Source organism: Epinephelus fuscoguttatus, linkage group LG2 (genome assembly GCF_011397635.1).
Source record: "Epinephelus fuscoguttatus linkage group LG2, E.fuscoguttatus.final_Chr_v1".
Lineage (NCBI taxonomy): Eukaryota > Metazoa > Chordata > Actinopteri > Perciformes > Serranidae > Epinephelus > Epinephelus fuscoguttatus.
In genome coordinates, this window is record NC_064753.1 from 29784989 (window position 1) to 29810666 (window position 25678).

The window sequence follows — 25678 nt, forward strand, 5'->3', positions numbered from 1 at the left end:
GGAAAAGTCAACAAAATATTATGTGTAACAGTGCAGCACTCATCCTGGGAGAGGTCCTGTGTTAAAATCAGCTCAAGGTTCAGGAGAATGTTCGTTCCAAAAACAGGTGCTGCCTGACATCACTTGCATGTTCCAGGGCCCCACAACATTCACCATCGGGCCAGATAAAGAAGAGAAAGAATGACTGGCATCTCATCTCACGGAGAGCCTTGAGAGGGCTTTTCACAATGTGGCAGAGTTTACATGTACAGTACAAGTGTAACCACAATGTAAACAAGACTGAGCTCAACCCTAGCTGATAAAAGAAAGTGGCTGTCAGGTGAAAAGTGCAATGTTTAAAGTGAAAATACCAGTTTTCTGACCTAACTTTTATCCTCGTGCATGCAGCAAATTAAGGTTTCTCTATGAACTGAGTGGAGTTTGATGTAAAGTAGCTGTGAATAGTGAGTAACCTGGGAATACACAGCAGCCTGTTTTTAGCTGAAGCTTCTCCTACTGTAAGAAATGTGTATAAACAACACTGCAGCTAACATCATAAAAATATGCTCTCTCTCAGTGCTGTAACAAATGGAGTCCACGCTCCAGCGCTGGCATGCCATACCATTTTTTTCTCCAGCAAAACAAAAGGCTCAGAGTAATCCCTGTCCAACACAGGGGCAAAGTCTTGGCAGCGGGGCACCAGGGGCAAGGCTCTGTGGTTTGAGCAGCTCTCTCTCTTTCTCACACCAACAGAAACAAACTAAGGCGCCAAACTGCTCCACAACACACCACCCACTAACAGCCTCAACTCCTGTTTGTGTTCACACCACTTTCCTGTAGAAAAAAATCCCAGCAGGGAAAGGAAAACTCCCCACACTGTACCCACTAGCGCAGATCACTCTGCTTCTGCTTGCTACTTCCTGTTCCCTGCTGTATCATGCACACAGTGAAGACAGTCTCACCTGCTGTGACTGTGAATCAGCGCAAATCAGCTGCTAGACCCGCTGTGGTGCCGCAGGTTCTGGAAATCCTCTCGGCATTATCAGGGCAGGAGGAAGACGCAGAGATGGTCTCTCGTAGCAGGCTGGCATCCGCAAAGAGAGTAAGAGTAAAGTGGAGCCGGCGGGATGGGAGCAGGAGGGGGAGCACTTTATCTCTGCTTCCTCCTGTTCAAGCGTGCTGTCTGAGAGTTTCACCCCACGCTTGCTGGGTGGATGGTAGCGATCTAACTCCCTCCCATCAGGGGAATACCTCAGCTGCTTATCAGATCCGCCACCCTTTCCATTTTCTCCTTCCCTCTCTCCACCTGTCACTCCCTCTTTCCTAGTACTGGATGTGCAAAACATCTCTTTCAAGGAATCAGTAAGTTATGTAGCTGCTGCCGTAGAGAACATACTGTACCTTGGTCAATAATGTAGTCTTGAGCTAATTTTTCTTTTAGTCGGTTCAAGTCAAGACTTGCTACTACTGTCAGACTTCCTTGACTAATGAAGGTGTCATATGTTTGGATATATTTTGGTTATTGCTGGTCACACAAGAGTACCTCTGGTATCCTCTGAGGGGCAGCATTGCAACTAAAGTAATGAAGACAAGCAGGCAGTTGGTATTTTAGATTTGTCTCAATCAGTATGATAACCTCCTTTGGTTGGCCAAGTCATCTGCACACTAATGAGTTGCTCCATGTCCACTTTTAACATTCACAGTCAAAACAGTGAGCCTTAAAAACACAGCTGCAGCATTTACAGCAGCTCTTGGTAATTAATTCTGCTGGAACTATTCATATAAAGATCAGAACATTCACATCAAACACAAGACAGTGTACTCAAGTGTTGAGTATTTAAACCAGGATCCAGAAATACATGGCAACTTGTTTAACTTGTTAGGCTCCTTCAAGGGCACCTCAAGGTCGTTGGCGTCTACTTTTTGAAGCACTAGTTGCACAGTGACATTGACCTGTAAACTCTGCTTAGAGGGAATTGAAACTAATCCTGAGGAATGCGGCCCATAGGAGCAGGTGGTACCAACATACTATGAGCTTGCGGTAAATATTGAATCTTGATAGACAACCAGGGCTCAGGGACCTAAAAAAGCAGCAGTTTGCAGTTTTGCCTGCAGCTCGTGAGTCATTTCTTTCCCACACATTTTTAATTTAGGAGCAGTTTAATTCAATGACACCTCTCTAACTACATTCAGACAATGTGATACACTCAAAGTGCTTTGAACGTGGGCAAGAGGAGCCTCTTGTCTCCCTCCGTGAAGCCTTTGTAATAAGCCTCACTGCATCAATGTGGTGTCTGAACACTCGAGCAGCAGGAGAATTAATGCAGGGCCAAGAACCAGCCAGTGAGAGCACCTGTTCCTCTTCTGTGGGCACAACATGAAATTAATATTCCATTCACAAGAGTGATGGAATAAAAAGTGGCAAATCAGATAATTAGTGAAGATGGTTTTTTTTTAAAGTAGAAATTGAGAAATTGATTTTAATGAACCACTGAAAACTTCTCCACACTCAAAGATACACACATGCAACAAACTTAGGTGGAAAAATAGATATTAGGAAAAGCAGAACATTTCATACCTCCACATGGAGAACATTTAATATGTCAGATTTTTTATGTACAAGTTAATGTGACATCAAGACAACTCTTATCCTACAAAACCTCATTTAAAACACAGGTAGATGGTTTTATTTTAGCGTCACTGGGCAAAACTCCCATAATACACTTGAAATGCATGAGAGCATATTGTTATTCAAGTGGTCTGAGTGAAAACTAGACCTCGGCACCTTTGCTTGGCTCTGTTTTCAGGCTTTCCAGCCTGTGACAGGAGACTTTAGACAATCATAAGCAGTGTTGGGCTCATTACTCTAAAAGTGCAATATATTACTGATTACTCGTTACTCTTTTCAAAAGTAATTACATTACTTTACTTATTACTCCCTTCTTTCTTTTCTTAACACTACTCGGTATATTACTTTTCCATTTGATTATTGCATATCTCCCAAAATTCAGATGTGTGCCTCTGTGTGAATGTCTGGGTAATTGCTGGTAAGTGTAGCTAAGGCTGGACAGCTCTTTTTTACCTGGGAATTTTCTTTTGCCTGTGACCGGTATTTTCCTGAGGCTCTGCCTGAAAGACGGAGAGTCACTCATGGAGCAACATTTCATCCACCACGTATCCAGCCACAAGCTTCATTACTTGTTTGTAGCTGCAGCTGTCCACATTTCAAATCCAGAAGTGGCTGTTTAGCCAAAGCCGACCTTTGCGGCCAAGAGTGGCTCAGCTTTGGTGGGATGTATTTCCTGGAGTTGTTGTGTTGTCGGTCGTAGTATCCGAGGTGTTTCAGGCCGGAAGTTTGAGAACGTGTTTTTTGCAGTGGAAAGAGTTTTAGTTCAACTATCTGCAGCAACAGTGTTCATGTCATCTTTCCTCCCGACAAAATCATGGGGATATTTCCAGTTGCTAAGGTAAGCGTTTCTCTCTTCTAGCTTGACACTTTGTGATGTGATGCAGCTTAACGATTAGGAAAATGAGTCAGCTGATGTGATTGTCATATTTCAAGTCAGTAGTGACGTGATAACAAAAGTAACATTGTAATGAGTTGTTTGGTTTTGTGGTAACTACAATATTATTATTGAAATTTTATAACTAATTAGTTACACTACCCCTTACTGGAAAAAGTAATATTATTACCGTGATGCATTACTGCCCAACACTGCTCCTGGGCCGTTAGAGCAGCTCCCAGTCATGTCAGTCACTGCTTGTCAGCTGCGGTCAAACTATCAAAATAGACAGCGTTGATCAAATGTGACTCAAGGTTCTGTTACTGCACTGCCTATTCCTCACCTCAAATGTTTTAATAAATATTTTCAGTGTACTGTTTAGCTGTAAAATGAGAAAGGTCGTGACCCGGCTGCCATGTTGGAAATAGTCAAGCTAGCACGGCAAGCAAGCACCACACACTGGCTGGAGCAAACTTTTTCATTTTACAGCTAAGCAGTGCACTAAAATATATTTATGAAAACATTTGAGGTGAGGAATAGGCAATGCAGCAATCTTGATTCATATCTAATCGGTGCTGCCTAGTTTGACAGTTTGACCATAGTTCACAAGCAGTGATTTATAGCTGATTGACTGATGGCTGTTTTCATGATTCTTGAAAATGCCATTAGAAGCACTGTGAGGATGCAAAGGAGCGTGACGTCGTCACAGATTATCTGCTTTGTGTACTGCTGTCAAGATATAGACATTTATTTGGAAAAAAAACAAAACTTTGTCCTATTTACTAAAAGGTTACCTACTGTAGCTTTAAGAGAAACACTAAGGTCCATGTTGAGCTGATAATTCCAGTGTAAACTGACTGATTAAGATGAGCCTGTGCAGCTGAACACAAACTCATCTCCTGAATCAGTGTGGTGTAATAAATATCATATAGAAGCCCACATTTGGCCTTCCATTGTACTCATGAGTGAAGTAAAACACAAATCAATGAGGTGCAATTCTTCTAATCTAATCTAAACACACAACGGAAATCATTTACTTTAGTTGGGCTGCTGCATTCATTTCCAGACCAATTCAATTAGCTGTAACAAATGTTTCATTAATATCAGCATGCTCTTAATACCCCGATATGTTTCTGCAGAATCCAGAGAATAAGACAAAAGCAAGTCAAAAGAGGTCTGCAACACATGAGAGGTTAAATGAGATGCCTTGATCCAGTTCTGAAGTCTGTAATGACAGTCAATTCTGTGTGTACGACACCCCACCCAGGCAGCATGAATGTGCGACAGGACATTACATCGTGAAAGAGAGCGATATCATGGACCTCCAGAAACACCCTGTAGCAAACCAGGCTTGGCAGGCAAAATTAATTAAGCCTTAATAACAGCGGTTTGCGCTCAGTATCCAGACGCAGGGAGCCATTAAGGAGATAAGCATTCTGCAGCAGGATTTGCACATGTTGACTGACCTTTATCAGTTTCATAGCAGAGCACTGCAGCAGCCTCGCTCAGCTTCATTTCCCTCAGATTTGTGGAGGAATTATCTATGCAGTCACTCAACAAAGACTTATTGGGAGATTCCGCTGTCACTCAGAGTGGAACCGACTGAGGGAAACCGACCAAACACATTTCACAATGACTGGCTTTTCCCTGTCATTGCACTCATTGACTACTATCATCATCATCATCTTCATTGTTTACAACTGCAGACACCCCAAGCTGGGTTGACAGCACAACACAGTGATCACAGTCCTACTGGAGAACAGTTCTATGCACAGTATTTTAAAAATAGCATCAATGAAATAGGAGAACCATGGCAAAAGCTGTGCTTTTATCGAGTATGTGGCCATCCAGCAAACCACTCAAGCAGCGCTGGGCACACAGTGGCAAAGTCAGGTTCAAACAGGCCCAAATGGAGAGCAGAGACAGGTGCGAGGACTTGCCAGTGTCTGTACCCTGTCAGACAGAGGGTTTGGCAGAAATTGAAAGAGCTCTCACCCTATTAACATTCAACACACACATAGTTCTGACACAGCACATTTCATTGCAGTCACAATGGTCCTTTAGGCCATGCCGGTCCAAAACATAAGCAAGGCAACAGCTAATTGCATTGCAGTGAATCCAAAACAGGCCCTGTGTTGGGCCAATAATACAAAATTAGGATGCAAGGAAATACTAGTCTCCATGCACAGAGACTATCTCTGAAAAGAACCACTGCTCTAAGTGAAAATGTTGTTATCTACGATCCTGGTCCAGGAACTAAAATGTTTTGCCAAAAATAGGTGTTGCTCATCAGTTACAACTCATTTCACGCCTGCTCAATTGGAAATTCTATTTTTCAAACTCTAAGTGGACAGTAACAAGGACCATTGGAGGCTTAGCTCCACTGTACAAACAGAGAGTCTAAAACCCATATTAATAACTTCCTCACAGGAAGTGTTTGCTCTTTCTTGCACTGTTATAAACTTGTTACAACCTGATATTGTTCCAGCAACTGCCTGCAGCAGTAGAGAAAATGCCGTGAGCGAGAGATGGATCCCAACAGGACTGTGGGCGCATCAGCACTTCTTTTGCTTCATTGGCACAAGTTTAGCTGACTGATAAATATTTATAAAGGCTGATTTGAAGTAATTCATCAAAGAAATTGTGGTTTTATAATGCCTCCAACCATGACAATAAAATTACTTTCAAAAGCACTTATCTTAGGGATCAATAGCGACAGGGATATGCTGCGACAAAGGAGAAAAAAAAGTTGGGAAGTTTTCTGGGGCGAGCATTACTCTGGGGAATGAATCAATGAAGGGCCCCTGCAGCTTCGGGTCAATATTTAATACCACAGATTTATCCTGCACCTTACTGAATAATGATGACCCAGAGCAACCAGGAGTCATCTTTATTTCATCTCTTCATTTGTGCTAACAAGAATTGTCATAATCTGAAGTGCATGAATGTGTGTGTGTGTGTGGGTGTGTGTGTGTGTGTTATGGGGATTGCAAGGGGGAAAAAAGATGTTACAGTTGCACACTTAATCGAAATTGAAATGATGTATTCCTCAATGATAGCTTCACTGGCTTTTCCCACAGGCATTACTGAATTTCCCCTTTATTTATAAGTTTACATACCCAACCTATCAATAGGTTTGATTCTAAGAAACCGACCATCTGCAGCAGCTTCTCAATGGGCTTAAACGCAGTCAATTGTGGCAGTCAATAATGCCTTTAAACATTGTGATGAATCTAAATTTAGAAAACAGGAAGCGCATGTTAAAGCTAGAGAGCAAAGAGAAGAGAAGAGACCAAGAGAAATAAAAATCATAAAACAGAAAGCATTGATTGTGACTCTGTTTTAATCCATAGTGGATCTGACAGCTGACACATTAAGTAAAGCGACAAATCTAAAAGTTCTGAGTAAGCAGGAGTGAGGTACCCTAATCTATTGCACTGCTGCATCTGAGCTAAGTCTGATAAAACTTTATGTATAAAAATCCTGCCGTGTGTAATTCTAAAAATTGCGGCAGCATAGTTAGTCTGAAAGGTCTGACATCCAGCTTTGCAAATCTGTTCTCAGGGCACCTAAAAGCCACAGGAGAGAAAGTTTTGCGCAGCAAATTATCTCTTACCAAGACAAAACCCCACAATCAGCATAAGCATCACATACCTGACAGTGCAAAAGAGACGAGAGACTGTCTGCAAAGCACATCAGGGGATGCTGTTAATCTCAAATGTAGCCCTTTCCTGCACATGGATGTTATCAGTGGAGCTCATCAACTAGTAGCAATAATTTTCTAATACACAGGTCTTTAAATGTCTAATGAATCAGACAAGATGACCGAAAACTGTTCAAATCTTTCTCTAGCCAACTCTGAAACAAATGAAATGAGAATAGTCTTTTCTCTCACGCCACAGTTTCCCCCCTCTGTGATCAGCACATCAATAGCGGAGGCTCAAACGCACTTTGCTTCCTTTCACTGACAAACACACACACACTTCTGACACACATACACAATCATACAGACACACCTCCACGGCACTGACTCGATCTTTATCATCAGAGGTCTGAGCCAATCTCAGATGACATGACAACATGAGCCACTTGCTTTGGGAAATCACAGGTTAATGAGAAGTAACATGATGACCTTTGTTCACATTCTCCAGAGGCTCTATGGGTGCTAGGCGTAGCTTTCAACTCTTGTAGTTCAGAAGGAGGAGGAGGAGTACTTTAGTGACTGACACCAAGGAATCTGACCATGAAAGATCAAGTATGGGCGGGTCATCACAGCGTACATGGGCACAAAGTGAAAACAACACGTCAGCACTCAGCAGGACAACAGCAACAGCTGCCTGTCCTCTGTTATTGTCCACACTGGATCTGTTAGACTGCAATGCTGCTTTACACTTTGAAGAAGAGTTTTTTTTTTAGTTTGAAATCCTTTTTCTTCTGCAGTTGTTACAATGTTGCCATGCAGCCATAAAATAAAATGGTAACATTTTATTCTGCAATCCAAACAAAAATGAAAACACTTGCATAAATGTCTCACCTATTAGGATGTTTCAGGGTTTTTCTTGTTTGTCTGACACCTACATGTCAAGTCACACTGAAGGCGAAACCATCAAGTCACCAAAATCCTGCCTAAAGCATGTATTTTTCATCTGTTTAAAAGCTTATTTACTGTGGTAGCACTTCCCCCAACAAATATGCTTAGCTGAACTAAGCATATTTGTGTTATTAATGTCATTACACCAACTCACTTTCACGAGCAGTGATACCTAACGGGCTCGACTTACTGAAAATATGAGGTTGCAAATTGGATTTGACAGCTAAGACTATGCTGTGGTAGACAGGAGATGATACAGAAAAATAAGAGAGGAGGAACGAGGATAAGTGGCATATACACCTGAGGCAATTATGGCATAAAAAATTTGATCAAATCCTGCCATTCTGCATTTAAAGAAGGAGCTTGTCCCAAATTGTTGAATTCTACTGGTACCAGTAGGTGACTTGAGGGGGAATGAGGGGTGATTCTAGGGCAGGGTATCACTACCGAAATAACCCAGTACCAAGTAGTATTGAAACTTCTCCTGTCAAATGATACCTGCATTCAGTCTTTTTTGTGTCAGGGGTCTGATTGCAGACCGTCCAAACTCCCCAGCAAACTTTCTGTTGCTACCATCTCCAGAGCCGCAGGGAGCCGCTACTTCCTGTGAAAGGTCAGTTCAACGTCTGCCTAGTTAGCACAAGCTAGCAGAGCAGCAGCTGCTAATATCCAACAAACACCCAGCTGTTAAACAGTCCCAACAAACTCACAACAACACCAAAATGGCTTGACTCTTTTGTTAAACCTGATAATAACCCAGCTACAACAGAGTTCACAGAGTTGGCAGTTCAGCGTGCTAATATGCCACCAAAGTGTTTGAAAGTATGGCTGTACTACACGCCTCTCCATACACATTATGGGATCAAATTAAGTACTCTACTGGTATGTTTATCATTTTAAGGATACTGGTATTGGTACTGGAATTGTAACTTTTCTGATTATACCCGCCCATCCCCCTTTGTCGAAAAATGACCAAAATACCTAACCTGCCATCACTCTCCATCTCCACAGATGGAGTACATTCCATGTCCAGACCCAGATGCCATCCTATCTAGACCAGTATCTAATTGTGATGGAGCATTTCTATTTTATTTGGTGCAGCATTTGTAGCGCTGGTTTAGCAGTCCAGGAAACTCACAGACCAATACATGCATTGTAAATCATCTCACATGGTGCTACTCAGCCAATCAGATATGTGCATGACAATCAGCACTGAGACATGAGTCAGTGAGTGAGATACACTCACAGAAGAGAGATGAAATGAGAGAAAAGAGTGTGAGAATAAGTGAGTCAGAAAAAAATAATTTTACTTGCCATGTTCTCTAGAGAGAAAAGTTGATAGTGAAAACAGAGCTTAAAGCTTTCCTGTGGTGCTGAAGTAGTGGATGGATTTGTAATATGAGTCAGTTTCATCTTTGATCTATAATCTTCTCTGAGCAAGGAGGTTGGGGGTCATAGTTTTGTCCTCCTGTTAAAAATTAATAATGTCCTACTGACTGGTACCGTAGTTTTCATTTGACCAATGCCTTTGCTGATCATTCTTTTTTAAAAATTGTTGGTGCTGTTCATTTTATAGATCAAAGGGTCAGCAACTTTTTTGATATGATATACAATATAATGTCAATCCCTTGCTGCTCAAAATGCTCCACAAAAACTTTGGCTACGTCCTCACCTTTAGTTGTTTGAGGCATTGGTTTTAAGCAGCAGAGCTCATCTCTTACATTTAGATCACCACCAAACGTGGTATGTCTCGATGAGTTCTTCTTTTTTTTTTTTTTTTCCTTGCCAGCAGTTTATGGAGTTTAATTTGCAGGTTGGGTAACTGATCAGTTGATCCAATCAGAGCTGATCAGATCGATGGATGAGAGGAGCAGCTGTTGTAGCATGTACTTTGCGCAGTGAACAGTTAAGTTTCATTTTCACTGGCCTGCCGTTCTGCTGCCTTGTCTGTGCCCTGAGTACAAGTACAATGAATAACCGAACAGTAGGTTTATGTATTCCACTTTTAATGATCGGTCCAGCTCCAAAAATTGAAAATCAATACATGGTGGCAGATGTTGTTATCGTGACAGGCCGCCATGGATGAATGTGTGGGAAACCCTGCACTTAAACATTTCAGAAAACTCTCTTGCACACTTACTGCAAGTGTGCCTTTAGTTAAAGAAGTACTTTACCACTGGATGAATGGCTTTTTGATAAAACTAGGATGTCTATGCAGTAGAAAGACTTTTTCAAATTGAATTTTCAAATTGGTGCTACAGAATGAGAGAAATCCAAATAAAGGACACTTATGCTCGAGAGGGAGAAAACTTACAGCTACCAGAATGCATTGCAGCACACAAAACCTGTAAACGCAATCGCCTGTGGGTGACAGGACGAACATGTCCGTTTGAAACAATGGTGGCCGACAGTCTCGTAATTCGAGTTAATTAATAAGCTTAAACATGTTTCCGAGGCAACAAATAGGCAACTCAGTGGCAGAATCTCTGTTTTCACCGTGCAGGAAACAGTATGGCACCCACTTTGTGTTCACAAATTCTAGCTACTACAGCTAAACAGAGCACTAAAATATGTTTCTTAAAACATTGTAGGCGAGAAATAGGCAATATAGTCACATAATCTTGATATATGCCTAGCCTAGTTTTAGCATTTGATTGGATTTCAGTACGAGTTTAAGAGAGAGGGGTAGGTCTATCTGTTACAGTAGCAGCATGGGTGGCGGGCAATACGAAAATGCGGAAGTACAGCCTGTAGTTTGAGCAACAGGCCGAGAGTTAATGAGTTTCGCCAGGGGACGAGAAGGGATGGCTGGGCGCTGGTTAGATTGAGCGAAGTTTACCATAGTTCATTTACACACACTACCCAGTCTGTTTTGAAACAAAGCTGGTTAAAAATTGGCAGAGTATCCCTTTAAGCATGCTTGCCCTCGGTTGCTGACCCCTGTTATAGATTATCCTGACTGTGTAGTGCATGGAATGTCAAATTTCGCAAGTAGATTTAATGGCTATCATTGTGTGCTCTAACCTGTTTTTACTATCTGACCTTTGCAGCAGACAAGCACGGGCAAGAAAGCTGTTGCTATACAATAAGCAAACTAGTCGGCTTGGGAGTCAGTCCAGAGAGAGCAGATTGAGGTGTGAGTCCAAACATATAATTCCAGGTCAGGTAGAAGGCAGCGAGTCCTGATAAAGGAGCTCTTGACTGACACAGTCTTGCAGATGGAAAAACAAACTGAGGGAATCTGACAAGAATGAAGCACAGATAGCAGCAGCAGGCCGGATGATCCGCAATGGTCCCTAATTAGAATGACTGTAATCAAATCCATGTAATTATGCTTCATTTCAACCACAAAATTATTTTCTGCTTTGCCTTTCCTACACTGACGCAGCTCTTCCTTCTCTCACTGACATGATGAAATGATGGGCAGGCAGACAAGAAGACATCCTGGCTCATTCCACTGCATCTCCATTGTGGAAGATTTCCAAAAATGTAATTGGGATATGTCTGATATGATCAGCCATTCAGATGCACTGAAGCACAGTCTTCATTTGCGAGTCTAATGACGTCTGAGATTGCCATACACATAGGAATCACAACCATCAAACAAAATGGCCCTTTCAAATCTACCCCGAATAATTAAATCAAACATCAAGTATCCCATCTAAACTGGCAAAGTAGATCAAATTTGTTTCTTTTACAACCTGAGACTGCACACTGCCTTCGGCTAAAGAGCAAGAACATCTGCTTAAGTGTTGAACATTCAGTATATCAGCGGCTAAATGCAAAGTCCAACCCACACTGCAAAGCCAAACACAGCTAATCACTTAGCTGTGCAATGTAGGACAGAAGGGGATGTGAAGTACGGGGGAATGTTAAAGCTGAAAATCTCAGGCAGGAGGCAGACGGACGGCTTGAAAACTGCAAGCTTCAGGCAGGAAGGACCAGAGGGAATGGTGTACGGAAAGCCCTGGTGATAGTGCTGTCATATGTAGCTAAACAAAACAAAACCGCCACATGACCTTACTGTACATTAGCACAACAAAACCATATGTAGGATGTCAAATAGTGACACAGCAATATCACCAAATATCTAAAAAGAGTCAGTTTCATTTCAAATAAAATGTGCCAATGAAGACCATTCTCGTAGTGTGAAATGGTGCTAACTGATTAAACTTTTATTAACATCCCTAAGAAAGAGACTTAAGTAGTAATTCATTTGAATTTGACCGACTCACCCTTGAATCCCTTCAGGGAGCTCCACCCACGTGTAGGAAGCTTAACTAGCAAAACGATCATTGCACTGTCAGCAGAATAAAAACGGAGAGTATTAGAGAGCTTGAGGTTCAACAAAGAAAGAATCAGGCAAGATAAAGAGATGTTGGGTCTCCCCCTCCTTCTACTCGACCTCATTGTACTTATCCAAAAGCTCCATCTGGGTTACTTATGAACCAAAACAAGGCAGTGTGGAAAGATATGATTCCTCCCAGATCAGAAACATCCTGTACACACCCCATATTTCCATCAATCCCAACCACAAAACATCTCACACACCAAAGCATTTAAGAGCAGCAGAGCACTGTAACACATCGAGACTGGCATTAAGATCAAGAGGCAAAAAAGCCCCCAAAAAGCAATTTAACATAAACATAATAACTTCCATGTTATTAAGTAATGTTTTAAATTGGAAAAGGGCTTTTGGATGAACTCTTTACATTTGCTCTAACTGTTGTAGAGAGCAAATACAGATATTTTTCAGGAATACTTTTCAGTTTTGTCATTGTGTCTGAATGTCTTCAATAAGAGGAGACATAGAGACATTAAAACATAGTGTTAAGTGTGTACGTAGTGTGAAGTATCCTCCTGGAGGGCAGAGTAAAAGTTGAAAAATCTAGCCAAAATTACATTAAAAGCAGCGAAACGTCAAAAATGAGCAGCCCAGATTGCAGTCAATGTATCTAAAATGTAGAAGCAAACATGTAAATTGAAATAATTCAAAACAGTCTGACAAAATATTGTTTGTTATGAGAATGCAAACATCTGCACCTCATTATTACTTAATTTAGTCATTAAAAGTTGTGGATCTCGAGGCGCAGCCGGGGGTAGGAAGGGTTTCGGTTTGGCGACCTCATAATTGCATCTCTGCTTTATGCAGATGATGTGGTTCTGTTCATCATACCGTGACCTCCAACACACACTGGTGGCGGTCTGCAGCTGAGTGTGAAGTGGTCAGGATGAGAGTCAGCACCTCCAAATCTTAGGCCATAGTTCTCTGCTGGAAACTGGTGGATTGCCCTCTCCAGGTTGGGGGAGAGTTACTGCCTCAAGCAAGAGAGTTCAAGTACCTCAGGGTCTTGTTCATAAGTGAGGGTAGAATGGAGCATAAGATGGATTGGTGGTTTGGTGCGGCTTTGGTGGGCGCTGTGCCAGAATGTCATAGTGAAGATGGAGCTGAGCAAGCTTTTGATTTACTGGTCCATCTATGTCCCAACCCTCACCTATGGTCATGAGCTCTAGGTAGTGACCGAAAGAATGAGACTGCGGATACAAGCGGCAAAAATGAGTCTCCTCTGTGGTGTGGCTGGGCTCAGCCTTAGAGATAGGGTGAGGAGCTTGGACATCCAGAGGGAGCTCGGAGTAGAGCAGCTGCTCCTTCGTATCAAAAGGTGTCAGTTGAGGTGGTTCAGGCATCTAATCACAGGCACGTCCCACTGGTATGAGACCACGGGGTAGATCCATAACACGCTGGAGGGATTACATATCTCACCTGACCTGGGAACGCCTTGGAGTCCCTAAGGGGGAGTTGGAAAGCGTTGCTAGGGAGAGGGTTGCTTTGCCCCCGCAACTCAGCCCCGGATAATCAGATGAAAATGGATGGATGGATTTAAAGTTGCATCAACTAGCTGAAAAGGTAGCATTTACGATTAAACCTGATGTATTTATTGATTTGCTCTGTTCTTATAAAGGTAGTGGTGAAGTACAGCATGTCCCTGCCTACTCTGACCAATCATGTGCAGCCATTACTATGTATGTTTACACTGCAATGGAGGAAGATTATTCAGTATTCAAACACATATAACACGTGCACACGTGTTTATAGCGCACACTTTTCTACTTATTCTATCCGATTAAATATGTTTCTCAACTATTTCTCTGACGAGTGCCAAAGCAAAATCAGGAGAGGACAGGAGAGGAGAGGAGAGGAGAGGAGAGGAAAACAGGGTCTGTATCATACCTCCACATAACTGCATTTATCATTTGATATTCATAAAAAGAACACTGTCAGAACTGTCACAGCATCCTTCCCGTGATAAAAATGGATTCTGCGTGGAGGTGGTGCATCACCGCACAGCCTCTCAGCCATCCTCCTATAAGGTACATGTGTACATCCATGTGAATCACCTACTTACTGTGCTGCTGTTTGGAGCTCTCAAGATAATGTATAGGGAGGCAGCTTGCCTGGAATTCTGCAGCAATTCTGCAGCACAGATGTCAGTCAGAGATGACAGCTTTGTCTTTACAACAACATGATGAATCACTCCCAGTCGGCAGTCATTAAAAAGTACAAAGTATGCAGAGTTGCAAAACAAAAGTGAAGAAATGTAAAGTCAGCTTTTCATTCTGATAAAACAATAATCTCCCTCGTCACAAGTCAGAAGACCTTTTGGAAAAGAGCACACTAAGACAGGGGCCCTCACCCCATCTATGGTCTAAGCATTGTGCAGCAGAACAGCTGCAGTATTGTTTACCAAACCAAACTGTCAGCATCTATACCTAAGTAGCCACGTGCACTTTCCAGATGCAGTCGTTTCAATCACAAACAGACATAACCCATAGAGAAAATGTATCCCCATGAAGATAGCCTACCTGCAGGTTCTCAATACAAGCCCCATGCAGCAGCAGTCATCATTTGCTAGACTAACGCCAAGCATTTTTCTTCGCCTTCAAGCTCAAAAGAGCTGTCTGCTCCCTGAGGTTTTACAGTACCAAATGAATGATCCGCAGCATGACTCTGTCTGATTCAGCCAAACTTAGGCAATCTGTCACACCGCACAGACACTCCCCTGAGCACACACAGAGACATACACACACACGGACACAAATTGCATATGTTCATGGTCAGATTATCTGTGTGATCTCTAAACCCCATAATCCTGCAACATCGAAAATAAATCAAAGCTCAAACTGTAACAGACGAGCATGGCAAAAAATAGGCAGAGATGGCCACTCTGAAAATGTGTGAGCAAGAGACCCGTTCACCTTTTGCTCCACAAATAGCTTCGATGACATCCCATTACGGTGTAATGGCACATGGGGGTGTAAAAGCTGCAGGTAAGTCGTCTAATAAGGGCCAGCACATATGTGACCATGGCAGAGCAGTTTATTCTGTTGCTCTGCGTGGATCAATATTTGGTATTTTTGCACACCATTAACATGCTTATGGGAAAACAGCTCTGTAATTAAGATCAATAAACTCAAGCACAACTGTTCTCATCTATTTCTTCTTAAATATAATTAATGTAATATTAAATACAGTAGGAGATGTCCATCCACAAGGCCTGTAAGTATGTTCAGATACAGCGTCCTCATACAGTCTCCCCTTTAACCATATGCTCTTTCTAATGTAGAGAAACAAAACAGGACAGGTGTAGTTGAATTTCATTGTGTCCTTACGGATTACATTATCTGAACCAGGGTAATCCCTGTTTTCTAATACCATTTCATGAAAGCCATGTCACTCGCCAGTGCCTTTGTCCAAAAGCAGAGGGGCAGATAAACAGCCACTGGATCCTCCAACAATCGGATTCAGCTAACCCTCATGCTGTGAGACACGTCTAAATCCCTTACACAATCATGTCAGAGGCATTATTATGTCATCCCAACACTAAATACCTTCCTTGTACCCCCCACCTCTTGTCTGCCACACACACACAAGCAGGCACACACACACACGCACAAGAGAAAAAAATAAAGATTTGTTTTAACAAATGGGGAGCTTTTGTCAGCAAGATGAAAGCAGAGGAATGTATCAAATTATCCAACTGTTGAAAAATGCTCTGTGAAGCATACTAGGAGACAATGCTAGACAAATCTATTGTTCAGACCCCTTGATTACATTACAATACTCTTTGGGATTTGGTACAGTGGTAAATGATAAAGTCATCACATTTAAGCAAAAATACAGAGGGTACTGTACGTGAGAAATTTGATTAGTCTGGTGAATTTTGCTGCAGAGAATCTTGGCCCTGGGGGTGTCCGAGCTCGTATAGTGCAGCACTTTACTGCAGCAGACCTGCCTTTACAACAGTGCTTGCTTCAGTGTGTACTGTATATCCATAACATGTTATCAGTGGAGGAAAACAAAGACAGTTCTGACTTCTCATCAAGATCGGCAAACACCTTGTCCTCTGCTCACAATCCCCTCTCTGCAGGACATGCAGACTGAGTCAGCTCTCTATGTGTGTGTGTGTGTGTGTGTGCGTGTGTGTGCGCGTGTGTGTGTGATATCTGTTCTCTGCTGGGAGCTAACTGTGTCCAGACTGGCTCCAGGCTTATAGGGACCTCTCTCCTGCAGTTCTCATTACAGAATCTGAGCAGACACACACCGCAGAGCCACTGAACACGCTCCCACTGGGGAATTGCATTACACTGATACACAGGGTTAAGACAACACAGCTACTCCATGACTGCAATGCTCAGAGGCAATGAACATCACGCAGGTACCACACACACACACACACAGAGGCCCCAGTTTCCAAAAACAACACACAACATCTACTAGGATGCAAACAGATTTTTTTTGGCGTCATTGTCTTTTTACATCATGCTGTACAATAACAGTGTGTTCACAGCTGTTCTGCATAAACATGCTGTACACAAAGCTATCAAAGCACTGCAGGTTTCTCTCACAATCTGTTCCCTCTGAACTGGCTTTTTATTCTCTGGTATTCCCCTTCTCAGAGCACAAGAGCGTCATTTTTCAGGACAGAAGCAGCGTAAAGCACCCGATCACTGCATTGCATGATAAGACATCAAATAATGGTTATCTCAACATAGTACACAGTGTTACAAAAATTATTAAAAAAAAATGATTTAATAATTTAGTTTTGGCCCACTCCCATCTGTCCCTCTTGGTTGCTCGCAGGCTATCACATTATCATTTTATCGAGGAAATTAAACAGATGGATTAAATGAATTAGGTGAGGTTCCACTTGGCTGGCAGAGGGTAACTGAATTTAGTGGCTATTTTTAGATCTCTGTATCCTGAGAGTGTGGGGAGAGAGTTTGAAGAGACTTACGAGGCTTATTAAGTCAGGCATCAGTGGAGGAAGGTAGGCCACATCTGGTGTGCAGCTCCAGCACTGTGACTGGCCGGCAGGATCTTTACCAGAGCAGTCCCCTTCCCTGAGAATTTCTATCCCACTCACAGAGGCTGATCTAAATCACAATCTGGGGAATTTAAAAGGTCACAGTCTTAATACATAGAGAATGTACTCCCTTTTCAAATACCTCAACCTCCTGCTCAGTATCATCATTATGTCTATTCTTAGAAGCATTAAGTCTCCCTGGAAATGTGCACAATGTCTGTGGTTAAGGAGAGGTCACCTCCTTCCTCTGATACAGTCCCTCCTCCTCTATCCACTCTGTCCCCTGCACCAATTTTAGGTGTGTCATTTCTCAGTTTGAAGTGGTCCAGTCATTCAAAGCCGCACTTTGCAAAAATATGACCTCTGTTTCGGCTAAGCATACAAATGAAGCGCTGTGTCTTTTGGCCACATTTCACCCTGAGGCCGAGGGATGAAAGGGGAAGGATGAGCTGCACTGGGTGTGACTAGCCTGTACAGAACATTACTGGAACTGACTGGGTGAACTAAACATCAAATCAGATGTTATCCAGCGGCCTGAGTAGAACCAGACCCATTACATAATTCATTAAAAACAGACCACCAAACAAGACTGGACAAACCTATGAGAGGCTCATTCTTATTAGTTTAAACTGACCTACATTATAAATGTAGCTGTGTATCCTGCAAGGAAAATAATACTGATTTACAGCTGAGCCAAACTGTCAAGCTACTTTATTTGCGGTTCATACTGTAGGTGAAATTTTGCGGTCTGGTGTTTACAGCTCGCTGCCTCTGTGCCTGAGAGCACAACAGGGGGGCTGACCGATGAGGGAGCACATGCAGGAATGATAAATAGGCAAAGTAACCTTATCGCTGCGACTGACATCGAGACCCTGACAGAATGATAATAAGCTCATAATCTTGTGCATGGATCTATGGCATCATTTCCATATCACAACCTGATTACAAATGACAGAATTAACCGAACGACAGCAAAAAACTATAGGTTGCCACTTCATATACATTGAAACCTGATCATAGTTGAACTGGGAAACCCCTAAATTTCAAACCACGTTAATGTATAGCAGGCAAAACACAGCAGCAAACATGTTCAGTTCACTTTGATGCTGACACTTTGGCTAGAGCTCAAGCCAATGACGCAAACAACATACAACTTCAGCAAAAAGACAGCTAAACAGTCCACCGGTGCATGAAGAAGTGTAATATGCAGCAGATGTGACAATGCATGAGTGAGTCTGTATATATACAGTATTTATCTGTGGGCTGGGCCCTAATATAACAGCTGTGCTAAGGACTGAGAAGCCATGTAAACAAGCACATTCCTTTGAGAAGTGTATCTCTGGCTCGCTGAATGTTAGGGAGGACTGCATCAAACCTCCACTACAGACTAACCCTTTGAGACATCCCATATTAACCGTGTATGCAGAAGAGCATCATAATCAGCCTGAGAGATCACAGTTCTGCTGACATCAACACAGCGGTCAGTGACCTGTGATTACTGCAGTGAGCATCTCTCCCTCTCTCTTTCTCCCTCTCTGTCCTTTCATTCCTGGAGACACTGCACCATTAGTACACATTGATATACACACTCCCCGAAGGCAATCCAAAGGTTTGTAAAGGCAAAACAGCCGGCTGCTTTCACTGCCACAAAAACGGGCGATAGACTCTGTTCAGCATGTGTGTAAATTCTCCTCTCCCCGCACATACACTTTGTAGACACACTTAACGGCATGCAATCCGAAGCACTTTATCTCCTGCAGCTGCTGGAAGGCTTTAGCAGACACACCTCCTGAGTAGCTATGTAGCGATACAATCCCACATATGTGTTGGGAGAGGGGCCGGGATACACACCTGTGAGTCGCACGATACACTGGCTGCCTCTTGTAAGGGACGTGTAAGGTTGACTGTCCTGGTTGGCCCAACATGTTAGCTGCAGGTCTGTGATTTGCTGTGCTGCTTGCTCTGCTCTTCTCAGTGGTGCCTGTGTGTGTGTGTGTACTCCTCTCAGCTGGTAGTGCTGCTGTTGCTGACGTCGTCTGCTGTGCACCGTGGCGTCGACTCATTCAAAACATCCGCTTTCCCGCTTCTCTCCTGTGTGGGGCTGCTGAGGTGGAGCTAAAAATACACGTAATCACTGAACTGTCCCCTGTCTCCGAGAGCATTAGGCTTGTGATGGGTATTATTAAAGCCAGCCAACCTCACCAATACATCATGTATGAGGCCCCAGAGCACCAAGTAAAACCACAGGTACAAAGCATTAGCCATAACCCATGTAATCATATTCTCGTCTCTCACATTCCCTCCCTGTAGTGGTACTCCCTCTCTCTCTCTCTCCTCACCTCTCATTTGCTCTCTTCTAATATATGCGTTCCTCAGCGGAGCTCTGCCGTCAGAGCACTTGCCTAAACTGGACGCCCTCTCTGCTCCATTCCCTCTGCAGTCATGCAGGCAATACACAGCGTGCACAGTGAGACAGAGGGGAGAAATGGAGTTAGAAGAAGGAATTACAGTAGCACGTAGGGGGGGAAAAAAGAAAAGGAGATGAGGAATTGATGGAGTGAAAGTGGGAGAAAGTGCGCCGCAACTTTAACACCACAAATTATAGACAATGATAGATAATTGTATAAAGCAGGGGGGTCAAACTCATTTTCGTTAATGGGCCACATACAGTCTGATTTGTTCGCAGGTGGGTCGGACCAGTAAAACCATTGCATAATATCCTATTTGTAACAAACACCTCCAAGATGTTCCCCTTTTTTAGTTTAATAAAGTACATTTTAAAAACATTTATCCGTTTACAAAAGAGATGACAAACAGCCTGTGATATCTTCAAAAGAAAAAACGTAATTTCAACAATATGTCTCAACAGATTTTCCACATTCAGTGAGTCTGTGCTGTTTGACAATGTTTTGCACAATGTTCAAAATCTGTTGATCACAATAAGTATGAATAAATAGTATTTTCAGAGTATTGTATTCTGGTCATGGTGGAAAAACATCTGAGGGAGCATTTTACATGAAGAAAGCTACTCACTGTTTAACTTGCTCATAGCCTTTACAAATTAGGGCTCGGTATTGCCGCTGATTTCCTGAATCAATTTGATTTTGATTCACCAGGTCCCAATTCAATTCAATTTCCGATTTGATTCTATTCGATCCGATATTGATTCAATTGGGGATATTTCAGTTGCAATACCAATTTTTGCTGGTATGTGAAAGAGATTCTCAGAAAACTACTACTGTAAATTTTACAGGGAACTATTCTTTAAAAATAATATATTCACAAAAGGGAATAAAACTGAATATTTTATGACTAAATGTTGTTTCTAGAGCAGCAGCAGTAATATCAAAACAGCAAGGTCACAATATAAACTCAATATCTCGCTGGAAACAAATCCAAAATGTCATTAAATAAGTCATATTCCTGACATCACAATACTGAGTGAAGTTTGTAAAGAATAAAGAACACAGCCATCAGTCGGTATCAGTCCTGCTGTCATCTCTGCTCCTCCCTCTGCTGCTGAGGAGACTCACTGCCTGCAGGTCACATTACCGTTAGCACCTTTGAAGATACAAGACGAACTAAGCTAAACCTCTAACATTTGCTGTTGTTGTCTAGCTTGTTAGTAACAATTTGCTATTAGCTGGAAGGTGCTCTCTGCTTGTTTATAACATAATATTAGTGGCGGTGGATGAGAGACTGCAAACAGAATGGAGTGAAATATCACTTTCCTACATATTTACATGTTGCTAAACATGTGTATTGATAAAGTATTGACTTATTCCTCATGGAGGTTTTATTGCACTCACGGTAATGAGCGTAGCTGTCATCAGCTCGAGTTATCTTCACTTCACTGTCTCCACCGCATTATCTCTGCTCCGTGTTTGTGTGTCTGTGTGCGTAAATGTGGCACAGACAGCAGGAGGAGAGACTGCTGCAGCATGATACTAAATCACACCAAAACATAAAAAAGTAAGCCAACAGTTACAGATAAAAGAGCTGGTAACATCGGAGCTTCTCAATACTACAGTCATTAATAATTTAGCACCGTGGCCCGTTTAGTACCGGTGAAATTAAACGGGTTAAAGTTTGACACATCTGTGGGAAAAAGTGCATATTAAAAGATCGATCTTGGATTTTATGAATCGATATCGGGTCATTCAAATGACGATGATATGAATCAGATGAATCGATTATTTCAACCCAGCCCTATCACGAATGCATCGCTATTAGAGTGCAAAGTCATCCAGTGGGCCTGATTGGACCCTTTGGTGGGCTGGTTCTGGCCCCCGGGCCTTATGTTTGACACCCCTGGTATAAAGTATATACTATGTGCTGATCTCTGTACGCTACTATTTTGGCAGTTAGTATGCAAGTAATGTTTGTTTGTATGTTAGCATTTTGTACCAAATGTCCGTTTGGACATTTCCACTACATAATGCAATGTGGGACAACAATGTCCATTATTGCAACATCATAACTCTCAAAAATGTTGTATTTTGACTATGCAGGATGACCGTCAGCAGCTTGACGGTAAACAGGAAATACTGTGTCAACATCTGATGAAGGAGAGAGAGTATGAGTTGGGGAGATATAGTTCATGACTTGAGAAATGAAAGTGAAGACAGGGCTTTGACCCAACAGCTGAAAGACTGATGACTATGCCATGCTACAAATGCCTTCTATCAGCTAATAGAGACAGTGGGGGGGGCAGCTGAAAAATGTTTTCTGCACCAGCTAAGGACTCAGGAAGTCAACTCACAGATTATACTGACAGTACCTGCCCACATACACACACAAACACGCAGGTAATGCATCCAGCTGCTGTTGCCCTCATCCCCTGTGTTTCATCCTCTGCTGCTCTTTCTCATCCATCTACACTCTCCTTCACATCTCGTTAGCATACCCCAGGAGTCGAAGGCACTCACACTGCAAGTAAAGACCTCTGCAACACCGTGGAGATGGTACTACTGTAGTATGACAGATCACCGGGTCCAACGACCACCAATGGCTGTTTGAATTGTGCACAGGCCTCTTTTACAGTAATCTGTCTCACTGCATGGAAAAACTGCAACGTGCACTATTCAAATGTAAAACAGCCAAACACATGGCAAACACGTGAACTGGCAGAAAGCAGAATGGTTCCACAGTGTCTGCAGCAAAAAACAGGATGCACAAAATAACTAATGTTCTATTATAATAAGGGATTAAAAAAAACAAATGCTTGTAATTACAATAAAACTAGATTTACCACTTTGCAGTTGTGTGCCTCTGCAAATCAGTCAATTTGCAGTTACAGTTTACAAACATGTCTGTCCGGACTCATATATAGCCATGAAAGTTGACAGTGCTTCAAAGAAAAGAAGCTACATGTTCTAAAATATCAAAGCTTCACACACATCTTTATCTAGTCAGCACAGAAGATCTATACAGTCAGCATAGTTTTAAGGTGGACACCCAAGATTGATGTCATCAATTCAGTATCTGACCAAATGTCTGCCCTTCTGTTCCTGACTTATGATATTGAATAATGGCTGTTATTCAATGTTTGTGGAACATTATGATGTCACAGTGAAGTTGACCTTTGAACTTTTGTATATAAAATGTCATCGCTTTATCATTTTAACCTATTAGACATTTATGTGAAATTCTGCCATAATTAGCATATGAATTTTTGAGCTATGACTAAAAACATGTTTTGTAAGGTCACTGTGACCTTGAATTTTGACCACTAAAATCTATTCAGATCATTGTTGAGTGGTCCAAGTGGACGTTTGTGCCCAATTTGAGGAAATTCTCTCAAGGCCCTATTCAACTATCTCGTTGAGGTGAATGAAACAGATGCAAGGTCACAGTGACCTTGACATTTGACCATCATTTAAATCAGTCTATTGTTGAGTCCAAGTGGATGTTTGTGCCAAATTTGAGCAAACTCCCTCAAGGTGTTCTTGAGATATCACATTTACAAGAATGAAATGGACTCAAGGTCACAGTGACCTTGACCTTTGACCACTAAAATCTACTCGTTTATCGTTGTCCAAGTGGACATTTGTGCTAAATTTGAAAAAACTCTCAAAGATATCAGGTTCACGAGAATGAAACGTGTATCCCACTGGCAAGTTGATCGCCACCCCTGTGCACTGCCTTTATAAAGCAGTTACTGCTGATAACAGAGAAGCGTAGCACCCATAGTGCCCACCCTCCTGTTACCGTCCACGTTAACACTGTTAGCTCTGTCAGCACCGCTGCTGTTGATAGCACTGTTTACGTCAATAGATGCTAGCACCGGCTCAGCCACCTCCATGTTGAGAGCCATGTGCAGGCAATCCTGACTCAGACTCTGACTCATGGATATGCTCTGAATGCTGCATACAGCTCCTTCTGGTACATTTAGCTGGTAAAAGCTAATTTTACTTACATAAAATTTTAAATCCAGGAAATTGTGGTATTTCTATTCTATATTTCTATATTTTCTATATTTATTTTACTTTAGTGAAAGATCTGAATATCTTTTTCACTACTGTCCCCAAGCAATAGCGTGACTCTTAATAAACTGTAAAACCACAATTGAACTGAGCAAATATTTTGAATGAAAAGTGACTGAATTATGGAAATGTTCTTGTTATCTGTCTATGATCACAAAGCAATAAAAACATGTGATTGCATATGATGAAAAGCCATATACACATAATGAATAAAACCTTAAAATATACATATACTGTATATTTTAAAGTTTTAAAAAGATGAAAATGAACTGGCTAGCCTTCATTTATAAACTGTTCTAAATATTTTTCAAGTAAAACAATGTCTGACATCTCAATATAAAGATACAACAGATTCATCCTCCTCATCTCACTCTATCCAGCATACTCCCAGTAAGTCTCTGATAGCCTCAGAATCCTCTTAATCGTACATGTTGCTACATTGCTACTCACCAGTTAGTGCTCAGATCTTGGAAGTAGCAAGTCCAATTCAAAAATCTCAAATGTCCAACTATGTCCTGATCCCGAAGACGAACGATAAGGTGTGTGCCTTACTGTTCTCTTAACGTATGGTAAGTGAGCCTGTTTTAACTGTGTGCACAATGCTAGGTGGGTGTGCTGGAGCGGCGCACAGAGCGGTGTCAGATAGAAGCAAGACTGCTGTTTCAGCCCTCTCTCTCTACTCTGGATCACTCAGTAACACCACCTGCACTTACTCTCTACTTAGCCTCTCCGGGGAAGTATAAAATGATAACGCTCCATTGTTCTGACCCTATATGGAAGAAAAAGAAGGCAGAAAGGGGAAGGGCCCGGCTTGTTGAGAAACTCAGACGCCACCACCACTCTGGTGACCACAGATGAGAAGTATTCACCTCAATGTGTTGTCCGGTCAACATAAAGTGCTGACCTTGGTCTGTGACTGCAACCAGAGCCTTCAGTCTAACCCTGAGTCCTCTTTATCAGATCACACCCCTGTCAGTCAGGGAGAGAGAGGGATGGAGGATGGAGGGCAGACTATAGCTGAGTGGCTGGCTCAGGCCGCTGCAGTGTCGGTTCAATAATCCACAGACAGACATATAGATAAGAGCAGAGGGCGGGATGAGGGTGGTTTAGGTCGATACGTACAATGGACTGCCAGGTCAACTTTCATACATCACTCTATCACCTGCCTCCACTGCTGTCCTCCTGGCTGCTGTATAACAAAATTATTAAGATATGATATTAATCCCAGTCTGTTAATAAAAAACTTATCAAACTAGGAAAATGGCTTTGCAAATATACATGTGTTAGACAAAAATTAGGAATGCAGGACGATATTGTCAAGTAAATATGCAATACAGAACAGAATCAATAACATGTAAGTCAAATCCAGGATAAGGGCTTTAAGACTGAGATGTCAATAAAATAAATTACACTGTCATCACATAACTCAAGAATTTAAAATTTAATAAACATATTTTCTTTTTAATATGGCAAGCAGTAGACACACGCCTGCACAATAAGAAAGACTGAGTAGCAAAACACTTTAAGCATTGCCTGTCTCAATAACAGATCAAATAAAACAGAAACAAATGTGAAACTGCATTAAACTGTCAATCTGACTGAGACTCAACAGCGATATCTAGTGGCGTCCTACAGAACAGCACCTCACGACAAACAAGCACATTTCCCCAGGTCTCAGTGGCTCACTGAGATAAGGACACATCCTCAAATTGTTCTTGCAGTGATTCAAAAACTTTCAAATGTGCTGTCAAAATT

General features: G+C 42.0%; 1 protein-coding gene across 14 annotated transcripts in view; it reads right to left on the minus strand.

The window, feature by feature from the left end:
* plekha7b (pleckstrin homology domain containing, family A member 7b) overlaps positions 1-25678 on the minus strand; it is a 98166-nt gene that overhangs the window by 58459 nt on the left and 14029 nt on the right. Inside the window, exons 1-2 of one of the 14 annotated variants that reach the window (XM_049561321.1) lie at positions 19290-19513; positions 17370-17520 (exon numbers count right to left, since the gene is read on the minus strand). The exons of 10 other annotated variants lie outside the window; for them this stretch is intronic. Coding sequence is in view for 1 of the 4 variants with exons in the window: in XM_049561253.1 (XP_049417210.1) it covers positions 19290-19501 (212 nt within the window). In the remaining 3 variants the exon portion in view is untranslated. Of the gene's footprint in view, positions 1-941; positions 1196-12308; positions 12446-17369; positions 17521-19289; positions 19515-25678 lie in introns of those variants that run through there. 3 more of the 14 variants (XM_049561253.1, XM_049561322.1, XM_049561316.1) reach the window with 3 other exon arrangements.